Below are 15,275 nucleotides of genomic sequence, written 5' to 3'. Positions count from 1 at the left end.
CACCCTAAATTCAAGGTTTGAAATTTAACTCACGTTTGGAGACTTTTGGAAAAATAGCCAATTATATTATGTGACATTAGAGCTAATGGGTTAAAATTTCATATTTGTCCTTAAATAAATATAATTTTTTTTTAGATTCATCACTTTCTCTCTCTTGTTTTTTAATTCGCCACTTTCTCTCTCATACTTTTTTTCAAACAAATTTTTTTTTTTTGCATCAAAACTTCAAAAATCCATATATATCTCATATTAACTCGAAATTGAGTTTTTCCAAATCCTACAGATTCGTGACGTCGAGATCTTAAAAAATAAACTCATTATGTTTGATAAAAAAAAAATCATGTTTAATGCATCATGTTTACGTTTCCATTTATTTCCAAATGATTTCCGAAAATTTTCAATTATTTTCATGTCTAAGGCAGTAGTGTGATTTTTCTACATCTATGGCATTAAACATGATTTTTCATCAAACACAATGGATCTATTTTTGAATATTTCGGCGTTACGAATCCGTAGGATTTGAAATCACTCAATTTTGAGTTCATATGAGATATATATGGTTTTTTGAAGTTTTTATGAAAAAAAAAATGTAGGAAAATAAAAATAGGATAGAGAAAGTGATGAATTTGTTAGATAATGGCAAATCAGACTTTTTTTTTTCTTATCAGTCCGTTTGGTTATATTCCTAAAGTTTGACAAACATGAGCTAAAACCAAAAACAGATATTTGCTTTTGACCATATTTTTAGAACGCCCCTTTTTTTATTGGTAAATGTGGCCCGAATAATCTAATATCCACATTTGTATTATCAAAACTACTCGTGATTATATTAGACATGATATAAAAGCATGCTTAAGATCTTTAGTGAATCATCTAAGTGTATATTATCGACAAGCAGTACTAATTGATAAGGGCAAACTAGCAACGTAACCTTTTTGAAACGTGGTATTTAAGATCTAGCCAACGTTTGATAAATTTTTTAATCTAGCCATTTATTGAAATTTACGACTATGAAATATTGAATATACTCTTATGTGGTTTAAATGGGTGAAAATAAAACAGTAGCCAACGTTTGAGTCTTACTAATAAGAAAGTCAACAACATCATCAGGCTTAGTACACGCTTGGATTCAAATTTGAGTATTTAAAAGGAAAATCATTAATGAATATAATATAAGAAACAAATTAAATATTGATTAAAATAAGTAACTTGTGAATCGTCAATAAATTTTCGTTAATTTTTATTTATACGTGTAATAAATAAACGAAAATAAACCAAAATAAATAGGCGAGATATTCAGCCGACTTTTAAACAAATGATAAACATGTAAATTGTTAAATGACTAATAAAAGTCACGTCATCAATTGTGGTTATGTTTGAAACTTAGCTGAAACGTTGGTTAGATTGCAATTTTCACGCAATTGATAATTTGATAAAATTATGAATAGTAATACATTAAATTATGTTTAAATCTCACAAGTGTTAGATATTGAAAAACCATGATTATTTGGAGAAAAAGATATTTAAATTGTTTAACCCAGTACTGCATTTTAAAATTTTGCATCAAGTTTATGGTTTTTAGAAGATTTGGAGAAATTTTGTCGCTAGGGAAGTTATTTTATAACATTACTGTATATATTTTGTTGAAAATTTGTACTTTGTGTCATTTGTCGCTGGGTCCCCGTACGTAAGTCGCATTTGACCGCAATTGTTTTTTCTTCAACTATGGTGCGTCGCAGGTTCTTTAAAGATATTTTGGTCTAAAAAATCATAGCTTTCTAGTTTTTATTTATTTATTTCTAACGATAGCTTTGTAGTTTATGACATTCTTGTATCACAAAATTGTGTCACTTTAAAAATATAAATCGAATTTAACGTACTTTAGCAATATTTTCCAATTTTTTCCGCTATTTAAGCGACTAAATTTCTAATAATTAGAATATTGAAGGTCATAATTCCAGAGTGTTTTGGTTATTACCAATATACTAGAATATTCTAAGCACAATTCCCAGTTTCAGGCACAGTTGAGAATTGAGATAGGATGTGTATGGCAAAAGGTAATGTGCACTAAAATCTGACTCTATTAAAATATCTTAATTAAATCTAAAGAGCAGCCTCATTAACGTAATCAATAGTTAATCTTTCACCTTTGTACGGTTGTGTTCTAGTTTGAACGTTATACGCCCATACGGAAAGCACAAAGAAAAAAATATACATAACTTGGGCTCGACATTTAAAAAAAATGAGTTCATACCTATAAAGTATCATAAATCTTGCCTCAAAAGTAATTCACAATGAGAAAATTAAAACATGACATGTATAAACTTATTTAGTTCCTATATATTCTCTTTTCAACTTGGGATCTCTAACCTATCTTATCCGTGAATATGATGACTCTTTACAATGTAACAAAGAATTCCAAAGTACGACTTATCAAGCTTTGATTTCTAACCTTGTTGCACGGTTCATGAACGAGAGAAGTATAAAGAAAGTAATAAATGCTCTTGAAGGCAATAAAGATGAAATCAACCTTATCAATTTTCATTAAAGTTGTTTCCTTATATACAGATACGTTACTACCAATTCTATACAGAGAATATACAAGCAGACAAAATAATCATCTGCATTTACAGCTGCAGATTGGTACGGATTCAATAATGATATGAGTTCATTAAAGATTCGATTCCAATGAAATGAATCAAATGACAAGAGTTCATTAACATGCCCTATGACATCATTTAGAATGGTCGATTCATGAATTAATGCAGGTTGTTTCATTGAATGTAAGTGGTTTAATGCATGGTCTGGAGTTATATACCATTAACCAGCACTGCATAAACCACATAATAGGACCGACCACTGACATCAAATTAACAGCATGAAACCGTTGGCTAATCCCAGGCTTCCAGCACATGTACGAGGTATAACTTGGGATAAGGATGGACACGTCATGGATGTGCCACGTCAGCAGGCTGGAAGTAACTAGAAGCTTATGGGAAGAGGAGGGCATAATTGTCTTGAAAGACCATTTGATTTGCTGAATGTCGTTTTAGACAATTTCTGTTGTGGCTGTATGAAAAAATATACTTAACATGCCCCGTTAATTCGACTGTCTCCTCCCATGGCCGTACACCCAGACGATTTCGAAGATTGGTGAAGAACGCGGCGGAGAGGGGCTTCGTGAAGATGTTGGCAACCTGGTCCTGAGTCGGAACATGACGAACCTGAAGCGATTTGTCTTGAACCTTTTCACGAACAAAAAACAGATCGAGTTCCATGTGTTTGGTTCGTGAGTTTTGAATCGGATTTCCAGTTAGAAGAACAGTGCTTAAGTTGTCGACCCAAATGACGGGGTTTTGACTCGATGATACTCGTAGTTCACGAAGGAGTGACCTGAGCCAGAGAATTTCAGCGGTGACGGAGGCCAAGCTTCTATACTCTGCTTCCGTCGAGGAACGAGAGACCGTCGGTTGTTTCCTTGAGCTCCAGGTCACGAGATTGCCGCCAAGGTAGACACATATTCCGATGGTGGATCTTCGATCGTCGACATCCGTGGCCCAGTCAGAGTTTGAAAATTCGATGATGTCGAGGGTCGAATCTGAAACTCCGGTGATGTTGAGAGTTGGTGATTGACGCAGAAACAATCCATAGTGAAGCGTGCCACACAAATAACGAAGGATTCATTTCACAGCTTTCCAATGAGGTTGTAACGGACAGTGCATGAATTGGCTTGCTTTATTCAGCTGATTTTTGGGCGAGTGATGGTCGCATATTGTAGAGCTCCGACGACGCTGTGATACAGAGTTGCGTCTTCCACTGGATCTCCTTGAGAGCGGACAAACGAAGACCGCTAATCATGGGCGTTGGTAGAGAGCTGGCTTCGAGCATGTTGGTGCATCGGAGAAGGTCTGAGATGTACCACTTTTGTGAGAGGTGGATTCTGGACTCATTGTACTTGACTTCGATGTCTAGGAAGAAACGCAGGGGACCCAGATCCTTAAGGGAGAATATCTGGTCGAGTGCTGAGATAAGCATCTTGACTTCACGAGGCTCAGTACCGGTGATGATGATATTATCGACATAGATCAATAAGTACACCGTAGATGTTGGAGAGAAGCGTACGAATAAGGAGGTGTCTGCTCGTGATTTGGTGAAGCCAAACTTGGTGAGTGTGGAACGCAGCTTCTCGAACCAGGCACGCGGTGCTTGTTTAAGACCGTAGATCGCCTTATGTAGCTTGCAGACTCGAGGATGGGCTGTGGAGACTTCAAAACCGGGGGGTTGATCCATGTAGACCTCCTCGGTAAGACCCTCATTTAAGAAAGCGATGTTGATGTCGAGTTGGTGTATTTTCCAGCGACGAGACAAGGCGACTGTTAGGACAACACGGGCGGTGACAGGTTTCACGAGCGGTGAAAAAGTGTCTGTGAAATCAAAACCAGGTACTTGGTGGAATCCTTTTGCGACGAGCCTGGCTTTATATCTTGCAATATTGCCATCTGAGTTTCTTTTTACTCTATAAATCCATTTGTAACCAACAATTTTCCGATTTGTCGGAGCGGACGTTAGGGACCACGTGTGGTTGTGGTCGTTCGCGTCGAGTTCTGCCAACATTGCATTCCGCTAGTGAGGAGTGTCAAGAGCTTCCTGCAAAAACATGGGCTCTTCTTCAAGCAAATTGTAAGTATTCTGAGATAACGCTATAAAAGCTTTGGGTTTCCGAACTCCAACCTTTCCTCGAGTAACCATGGGATGTGTATTTGTGTTGTCGGTGTTTGATACATGCATAACTACATCCATATTAGGTTGTTCATTTTGGGAGCAAGTTGTTTGAGGGGTAGAAGGAGTCAGTGAGGTGTGTGATTGGCGAGAAGATGGGGTGGCGATTGGTGAGTGAACAATGGGTTGTGACGGAGATGCTGAATAGAGTAAAGGTTGTGATGTTACCTGAGAGGATGGAAGCAGGACTAGAAGAGGCGCGAGCACCGGCATATCAATATTCGAGGGTGAGAGAAGTGATTTTTGGCTGTAGGGAAAGACAGATTCATTGAAGGTGACATCGCGAGATATGTAAGTCCTTCCATCTTGGGCTAAACATTTATAACCCTTATGTTGTGGAGTATAGCCTATGAAAGGTGCATGGTTGAGACCGAAATTCTAGTTTATGCTTAGTGTATGGTCTGAGATTAGGGAAGCATTGACACCCAAACACTTTTGGCATATCATAGTTAGATTGACGGTTTAGGAGTTTTTCATAAGGGCTTAGGAAACTTATAACACTAGATGGGAGACGGTTAATGAGATAGGTTCCCGAGAAAAAAACATCATCCCAAAATTTTTGTGGCATGTTGGCTTGGACTAGGAGGGTAAGGCCGATCTCGACGATATGTCGATGTTTTCGTTCGGCGACACCATTTTTCTCGGGTGTATGAGGACAAGACACAACATGATCGATTCCAAGGGTAAAAAAAAGATTGTTAAGGCTTGGTATTCCCCACCCCAATCACACTGAACTCTTTTGATTTTGTGGTTTAATTGAAGCTCAACGTTGGTTTTGAATTTTGTGAATATGTGAAAGACATCAGACTTATTTTTTTAAAAATAGATCCAAGTATATCGAGTGTGAGCATCAATAAAACTGACATAATACTTGTATCCGTTTCGTGATAAAACAAGGGAAAAGTCCCCAAAGGTCACTGTGAATGATTTCTAATGGGTGGGATGTAATGGTGTTGGCACGAGAATAAGGTAATTTGTGTACTTTTTCTTGTTGACATGTTGAACATAAAACCAGGTTATTTGACATAGACATGTTGCAAGAAGATATACTTTTTTTAATAATTTTGACGGTTGGATGGCCAAGCCGTCTATGCTAGTACATTACATCATTCTTGCTAGTGTTTTTAACATTTTGATTTAAAGAAAAGACTCAGAATCTAAAAACCCGGAAGACCTCTGAGCTAGGTTGATACATGGTTTTGGAATAGTAGTAACGCAAACAGAATTAAACCTCGGCTGAATGGTGTTGATGTTGACTTTGGCTTTCTTGTTGACGGTGAGATCGAAGCGATACATCCCATGCTCAAGCATTCCCCGAAGAAGTGCCTGCTGCGTGGCTTGATCCTTTACAAGACAAAATGAGGGGTGAAATTCAAAATAGACAGAATTGTCACAAGCAAATTGTGAAACGCTCATGAGATTTTTCGTAATTGCAGGTACATGTAAAAGGTTATTTAGAACAAGTTGTTTTGTGGTTTTGGATTTAGGAGAGTGAGAGATAAATGAACAGAAAATATTAGAGATAGATAATCTTGTACCATTCCCGATTTGCACTTTGTTGTTGCCGCGATACTCAGTCCCGGGGTTGATGTTGTTCAGGTCGTTGTGACATGGTTGGAGGCGCCGGAATCAGGGTACCAAGCGTCGTCTCCAAGCTGTTCGGATGCTGAGAAGATGGCGGCAAGGGCAGTGGGGTTATGGCCCGAGGATTGGCCATTGTTAGAGCTAGTGTAGTAGCCTCCATCGTTGCTGGTGTAACCGTAGAATTAGTTATTGAAGCGATTGAAGCAGCGAGCCGCGGAATGGCCTTGTTTTCCGCAGATCTGGCAGAGAATGCGATTGTAGTTGTTTCATCCTCGCCCACGTCCACCTCGTCCTCCTTGTGTGTTGGTGTTGTGTTGGGGATACTGGTTGTGACCAGGTCGAGGCGAGAAATTTGAGTGTCATTGTGGACCAAGGTGAGTGAGGTTGACACTTAGGAGGTGGGATTCAGATGAGGGATTGATGCTCTGGTCGAGACGAGCTTCGAAGCTAAGTAGGAGGGAGCTAACATCATTCAGCGTGAACGGTTCCGACCTGGTGGTGATGGATACAACCACAAGGTCGTATTCACAACCGAGGCTGGCAAGAACGTGCATAATCTGGTCTTCTTCAGGGAGCTTGTGTCCAGCGGATAACAAGATGTCGATGCAGGAATTCATCTTCGAGAGGTAATCACGCATGGACATACCTCTTTTCTTCATGGTTTGAAGTTGGAGCTTGTATTGCAGAATTTTGGCTTTTGATTGACCGGCGTAGGCTTGTTCCAGGGAGTACTATATCTGGTGGGCACTGTTCAAGCCCACAGTGGTAACAAGAACTAGCTCGCTGATGGATGCGAGGAGCCAAGAGGTAAGGAGCTGGTCGTGGCGTTCCCAGTGGTCGAAATCTGGGTTGGGGAGGCCGTTGACTGTCGCCGGCGGTGAAGGACTAGTGGGGAGAAGAATCTCAGTGAGGCCATAACCTCTAACAGCCGTGATAACTTGTTGACGCCACATAATGTAATTTGTGTCTGAAAGTCGGATAGTGAGTATTTGGTGGCCATGGTTGATTATGGGTTGGGGAACAATGGGGATGATGGGTTGTGTATTTTGTGGTTCGTCAAAAACTAGGTTGAGTATTTTAGGGTTGGCATTTGGGAGTTGTTCTGCCATTTTGGTTGATTAGGCTGATGGGAGCTCTGATACCATATAAAGAAAGTAATAAATGCTCTTGAAGGCAATAAAGATGAAATCAGCCTTATCAATTTTCATTACTTTTGTTTCCTTATATATAGATACGTTACTACCAATTCTATACATAGAATACACAAGCAGACAAAATAATCTTCTACATTTACAGCTGCAGATTGGTACGGAGAAAACTGTTGGCTAATCCCAGGCTTCCAGCACATGTACGAGGTACAACTTGGGATAAGGATGGACACGTCATGGATGTGCCACGTCAGCATGCTGGAAGTAACTAGAAGCTTATGGGAAGAGGAGGGCAGAATTGTCTTGAACGACCATTTGATTTGTTGAATGTCGTTTTAGACAATTTCTGCTGTGGCTGTATGAACACATTTACTTAACAAGAAGTAATATGAGACTTCTATTAACTTTGATGACAGTTCCTATCTTCTATAATAATAAAAAATGAGACTCTTAATAATATGACTTGGTTTCATAAACAAAGTAAAATCATTAATTTAACCCCAAACACGTTTTAAAAATACATAAATAGATAAATAAATAATTTTCATCGGTGGACGGGGAGAATTGAAATACTATTACCGATGTCGTACCGGTACTCAAATTTTGCTGGGATACCAATAGTTAACCGGAGTATCCAGTAAGAAAATGATAAACTATATCAATGAAGTTACCGTTCCCAATATGATAAATTAACAAATATCGAATTTACCGAGAGATATCCAGTGAACACAAAATTAAAAAAAAAATGTGTTTTCATACATATGATAGAAATGTAAATAGTCTATAATATCTTCATTACAATACATCACTTTTGCAATTCAACAAACTCATTGGAGCAATCAACCATCTATTATTTAACGTCCACAATCATGTGCTTAAAATTTCAAAAATTTTAAAAGTCGGCCCATAAGTTGGTTTTTTTTTTTTAATTTAAAAAAATTGGCATGATTTTTGAGATTTCAGTAACCGATCCTGTTTTCTGCTGATAACCGACAATTTTCCCGATGTCTAGCGGTTTTGGTCATACCGCTATCAAGAAGTGCCAAAACTGGTATACCCACCGTGGGATACATGGGTAAAAAAAATTGATTATTTTTGTTTATTGTTATTTATTTATTTTGTGTGGTTAAAGTTGAAAATTTTGATTAAAGAGAGTAAAATTTGGTAGCCCGTGAATAAGTTGAGGACTATTTGCGCGTGCTAAATAACATATTGTAGAGCTTGTGAGTTTTGTGTGACAATAATGTCTATAAATACGTGTGTGAGTATATGCAAAACACTCATCATATCGTCAAAAGAGTGGGACACTGAAGCAGAGGATATTTCTATTCTTCTCTGCTCCCAAACAAACAAACTAAGCTCTATACAGAGAGAGAGAGAAAAAAAAAATGGAGATTGAGGGTGAAATATTGAACGCATCAAAATTCAAGAGGATTTGTGTCTTTTGTGGAAGTAGTCCCGGAAATAAGAGCAGTTACAAAGACGCTGCTATTGAGCTTGCCAACGAATTTGTAAATCTCTCCTCTGTTTTTTCTTTCTTTATTAATTAATTTATCAATCACTCTGTTTTTGCTATAGCTTCTTCTTTTTCCAAAATATGTAACTTTTTTTTTTGTTCTTGTGTGTGTAAATTATTCTCCGTTTGTTCTCTCTGCCTGCCTCCAATGATCTTGGAAAATAGAGATCCTTTTTTGCTATTACTTTTATGATATAATTTATTTTTTATTATTTAAAGGTTGAGAGGAACATTGATTTGGTTTATGGAGGAGGAAGTGTTGGTTTGATGGGTTTGGTTTCACAAGCAGTTTATGACGGTGGTCGTCATGTCCTTGGGTCAGTAAACGTATCTATTTTATTATTAAGAAGATTAAAAAAAATCAGTTTATGGTTTCAATTAATTTAATTTTTTTTAAACTTTGTTGTGTTGTAGAGTGATTCCCAAGACACTAATGCCTAGAGAGGTATGTACTTCTGCTCTCTCTCTCTCTCTCTCTCCTACTGTTGTATTAGCTTCGTGTCACACTCTGGAAAACAAGAGAACGTTGAATTGATTAAAATGAAAAACATAAACAATTGATCTCAATATTCATCAGCTCTGTCCGTTTTTAGGATCCATTTGAGGCTTTTTTAAATTTTTTACTATGGTTACATACACCTTTTTGATTGGTTCTCAAATTTCTATAAAATATACTCTATATATTGTCCTTCTCAAACAAATATATACAAGAGACCAAATTATCAGGCAGTTTAACTAGCTTCTTTTTTTTTTTTTTTTTTTTTTTTTTGTCAAGTGGGAATGTATTACCATTATTATGTATTATCTCTCCTGGGCCAGAAAAGATGGCCATATGAAATACGGAATAGGGATATGAAATACGGAATACCGGGATCTCATTTCTCGTATTATTAATACTATCTAAAGACTGAAGAAACAAAACATTATAAAATGTGGTATCGAGATTTTTATCCCGAAATCATCTGGAAAATGAGACTGACCAAGATTTCCGTTTAGCACCATTTTTTTTTAAGTTGTATTCTTTTTTTAAACTGTAAATAAAAAAATCCATTTTTTTAGCATTCATGATCAAATATGAGAATTCCGAAATCGCAAAATATGGTACAGAAAATTTCCGGTATCGTGGAAAATCATTCTGAAATTTATAGGCACCATTTTTTTATGATTTCAAGAATCCCATTTTTCATAAAATACGAGACAGGATAAAAAAAATTTATTTCCCGAATTTCACGTGACCAACTTCAGTGGAGAGTTAATTTTGCCAATTGACCTAGCCCACCACTCCTGAACCACTCATCATTTCTTCTCTTCTCTCACTCTTCCGCTTTTATCATTATCATTATTATTAGTAGTAGTAAAATATCATTATCTAAATTACAAAAGATATTTATATTAAAAAAACACACACACACACACACACACACTCAAATGAACATCATTTCTTACGACCGGTAGTGCGCATAACTAATTTAAAAATTCTATCAATTTATATGAATTGAAATAATTAAATTATATTAATTTATTAAAAAATGAGTGAGTTTTGAAATGGGATGTAAATACAGATAACTGGAGAAACAGTAGGGGAAGTGAAGGCAGTAGCAGATATGCACCAAAGGAAGGCAGAGATGGCAAAGCAGTCTGATGCTTTTATCGCCTTGCCTGGTTCGTCTATTCTCAGCCACTTCTTTATATTTCTTTATTTTTATTCGTCAACATTATTCATTATTGCAACCAATATATATGTATAGAATATCAAATGCAATCATGCTATTATCATCCGAAAATTATGCCATAAATTAAGAGGTCTTTCCGTTTATAGAAAGGTTTGTCACGTTAAATTACGATACGTTTCAAAAGAATTTCAACTTTTTTTATTTTTCTGTGGAGATAAATAGGTTTTAAGGTTATTGTCCTTGATTCCAAAAAAAAGTCAACCATGCATGTTGACACACCACACTTTGAATAAGCATTACTTTTTAGTCACGAAAGAAAGAAGATAAATCGAAATTCTGTGTGGAGAATATTCTTCCAAAATGTGGTTATTGTCAAAATATCCCTGGCCAGCAGGCCAAGGGTGGGTGAAGGGTCCTTTAGTTTTTTTTTTTTGCTTTATCTAACCCTTTAATTTTTTTTTCATGAAATTGAATCTAACTCGTTCAACACTTTGAAGAAGACTTTTTCATGTCACACAATCCAACCTTTAAGAGGATAAGGCATGTTATTATGTATGAACACGTGAGTAAATTAATCAAGAACGAATCAGAACTTATCTTAGTCGGGAAAATCAAAGAAAAATTAGAAGTTTTATAGGATTGAAATCAATGCTTATCAATATGACAAGTTTTGGGGTTTGGTCCACAAATGGACCCAAAAGAGACCCATAGAGAGAGAGAGAGAGAGAGAGAGAGATTTGGGACCCACTAAAAATTCAATTCACTCGAAAGTCCAAAAACAGCCTTATTATCACCAGCCTCTCTGATGGTGACAACTAGGCTTCTGGGGCTTTCCCTTGCATTGTATTTTGTGGCTTTATATGTATGAAGCTTTTCTCTCTCTGATTATTCCTTTGCCTGTTTGTAATCACCGTACAATCCAATCCATTCACTTTTTTATTTTATTTTTATTTTTTTTATGAAAGAAAAAAAAAAGACTCTTCTAGTTGTAAACTAGTGACACTTAATTTTCCAGCCAATGGTTTTTTTTTTTTGTCCTAAATGCTACTGCAGAAATTTTATCCATTCCTTATTGGGCTTTAGCTAAACTTTTTGTTTGATGGCCAAAGCTGGGTCAAGATTGAAAATGGCCCAAATTATATTGAAAATTAGCTTGGGCTTTTTGATGCAATCTAGGGTTAGTAGAAGTAGTTTTTTTTTTTTTTTTTTTTTTAATTAAAAAAATTCATGTTTGTGTATATTTAAAAAAAAAATATTTACTGTTTTGGGCTCTATTTAAAAATTTGTTTATTGTTTACGATTTAAAATGACTCTTTATAGTTAAAATATAAAAGATTTTTTAAACCTTAAATAATGTTTTGTATAGGTGGTTATGGAACTCTGGAAGAGCTCCTCGAAGTGATTACTTGGGCACAACTTGGCATCCATGACAAACCGGTAATTCAGAAATAAACGTCTCAAGGAAATTATTTAGAATCACCCATATTTTGTATATTCAAATTATAACGTGACAATGATGAAATTGCAGGTGGGATTGTTGAATGTGGATGGTTACTATAATTCATTGTTGTCATTCATTGACAAAGCTGTCGAAGAAGGCTTCATTTGCCCTAGTGCTCGCCATATCATTGTCTCTTCACCATCTCCCAAGGAATTGGTCAAGAAAATGGAGGTATATACATATAAACAAAACTAATAATAAAAATTAGATACTAAATGAACTTATTGCCTATTAAATTTCAACATATATTTATTTTTCAGGAATACTTTCCACGCCATGAAAGAGTCGCTTCAAAGCTAAGCTGGGAGATTGAACAGCTAGGGTACCCACTACAATTGGATATTTCAAGATGAACAAGTCTTGAGATAATTTTGGGCAGCAAAAAATAGTGTAAGCCCATAATATTGGTGATGGAATTTACTAATTTTAGGTGACTAGACCATTATTCAAGTGGGAGATTGTTCGCTTTTTTTTTTTTCTTTTTTTTTTTTTTTTTTTCCTTTTCCTTGTTGCCTTGCCACTTCTGTTAGTGCAAACCTTTATTTCAAGATAAGAAAAAAGAAAAGGTTGACCTTAAAAAAGTATGTATATTTGATTCCTTCTCTTTTGCATAGTTGGTTCTCTTAGTGACAAAAAAAAAATTAGTATATTATGTAGTAACAATGAATATGATTTGTGCACTGAAGCTACTAGCTAGAGCACTGTATATATTTTATAATTTTACTCTCAGTATTTAGCCACGAATGAAAGCTCAAGCTATGACTTTTGGCTTTTTATACCTGTTATATATGTGTGTATCTATATATATATATATATATATATATATACACACACAAATAGTGAAGTATGTTGCCAACTTACCATTATATATTTACAATTGAACTATAAACTTAAGAAAAATAATATTTTCATATGGAAATCAGTAAATAGAAGTGGACTACGCATAAACAGCGTATATGAAGATGTTGTGAGAGCACGATTTGCCAGAGATTGAACGGTATTAAATTATGATCCACATGCCCGGGGTATTTTTTTTAGGCCCACATGTTAAAGAAAAACACAAATTGAATTAAGATCCACTTGAACCACACGTTCTTGTTAGACCATTAATTATGAGCTTTATAATCAGTTGATAAATGATTCAGAAATTTGATTCATATTTCTAAAAAAAAGCTGTCCAACTGAGTTGTGTTTGTGAATCAATGTTGATCAGTATACTATAAATGATAGATAAGTACTTGATCAACTGATATAATCACCTCACAGAACCAACCTCGAATTATGTATATTGTATAGTGTCTTCGTGTGGCTTAATTCTTCTGTACTTATTTTTTCTTTCTCAAACGTCATTGATTCTGAACACTAAACAGATCTCATATATAAATATATACATATATATATATACATAAATTGCAAGTGTCCATGAGAAATTTGATTAATATCTCATATCTTTTAAAAATGTTGGATATGGTCCCTATATTAATACAAATAAAGTATAGACACACACACACTGTCTAGCAATAAAGAAAGAAATGGATAACAAACACACACTTAGTTACATAAAACGATTGAACTCAATTAATTACATTTTTGCAATTGCTTTTTTGTTACTAATGTATACACACCGACGGTGCTATTTAAATAGAAGCAAATAACTAATTCCACTACTATCTCTTAGTCCACTAAAATAGGACTACTATAAGACTAAATAGTTACCACTAATAACACTGTAACAGATTACTAACAATTAACACAATAACACCACTAACAATTCAATCTAAACTCTGCTAACCACTACTACACACACGTAAAAATATCCACCACGTTTCATAATACAACGTAAAACAATACTTTCTTTTTCAAGTCTAGATTAAAACTAACAAAAAATTGGGTTTGTATAATTATCTTTATTGTTTTGGACAAAGATATCATTTAAACTAGAATATTGTCCTTATCTTCTCTTGTCATCATTGAATTCGAATATCTTACTCAGTCACTGCAACACTTAGTAAATAAAATGGTCAATTCCCTGGTAGAAAACGCCGGAATATTTTTTACAGTATTGATATATAGCGTCCAATAATTTTCTCTTTAAACAACTTTGGACAAGTCAAATAAATATTGGGAGAAAAATATAGATTGGGTGGTTTTCAAGTAAGTTATCGGCAGTTCGGCACTACTAGATGAAAGTCTATTTACGTCCCTCAAAAAGCAATGTCTAAAGCAACGTGTAATAGTTTTCACGTCGCTCCACGTCAGTCTAGTTAAATTTATGGATAAATTACATCAATGCCCCCTCAACTATGTCGCTAATAACGTTTCACCCCTTCTAATATGAAATCGTACATCACAGACCTTGAAATCCTACATCGTAACGAGCACCTCCTTCTGTCAAATTCTACTTAACGGTGTGAAATCATTAAGGGTAAAAAAGTATTTTTATAGCTATACATAAAAAAAAAGTGAAAATAAAAAATGATAACAGATGACTATGAAGACACAGAGGCTAGAGCCTATGAAGGCAAGCGCCTATGGACAGAGCTATGCCCGGAAGCTCCTGAAATCGCAAGAGCTGTGCCCGAAAGCTCCTGAAATCGAAAGAAAAGAAAGTTATTACTGTAAAATAAGATCTCGACAAGGCCTAATGAATTTATTGATAAACAAACCAACCTTGTGATGGGTCGATCTGTGACGAGATTTCCGATATCTCCGAGAGCTCGGCGATTTCTCCCATCTCCCAGGCTCGCGTTCTTCTTGTGCACCTTATTATTGTTATTATTATTATTATTATTATTATTATTGTTATTATTTTCTCCTCCACCATGTACAGTCACACCTGTTTATAGTGATAATGAAAAACCAAAGAAAATCCATTTTTTACATTAAGAATCAAAGAGCAACGAGATCTTCTTGCAAGACTTCAGTCAGGAAATAGATCAAACATAGGATGAGCGAGAAACAGAATCGGAAATAGAAATACAACCAACATAATCTCAAACAAACGCTAAGAAGTGATTTTGATATGTCGCAGTCCCGGAAATCTCATGGCGTAATCGCAGTCCCGGAAATCTCAA

General features: G+C 35.6%; 1 protein-coding gene across 1 annotated transcript; it reads left to right on the top strand.

The window, feature by feature from the left end:
* The first annotated feature begins 8,781 nt into the window (after positions 1-8,781).
* On the top strand, positions 8,782-12,975 carry LOG1 (Putative lysine decarboxylase family protein). The gene is made up of 7 exons (XM_089630382.1): positions 8,782-9,022; positions 9,247-9,344; positions 9,442-9,472; positions 10,590-10,689; positions 12,067-12,137; positions 12,229-12,372; positions 12,462-12,975. Exons 1-7 carry the CDS (start codon positions 8,900-8,902, stop codon positions 12,552-12,554), a joined length of 660 nt encoding a protein of 219 aa, XP_089486508.1. The 5' UTR covers positions 8,782-8,899; the 3' UTR covers positions 12,555-12,975.
* Positions 12,976-15,275: the final 2,300 nt, after the last annotated feature.

Source organism: Urtica dioica, chromosome 11 (genome assembly GCF_054948205.1).
Source record: "Urtica dioica subsp. dioica isolate 48M chromosome 11, U.dioica_male_clone48M_v1_H2, whole genome shotgun sequence".
Taxonomy (NCBI): Eukaryota; Viridiplantae; Streptophyta; class Magnoliopsida; order Rosales; family Urticaceae; genus Urtica; species Urtica dioica.
Note: the sequence above shows the minus strand (reverse complement) of the source record. Positions and strands in the feature narration are given on the sequence as shown.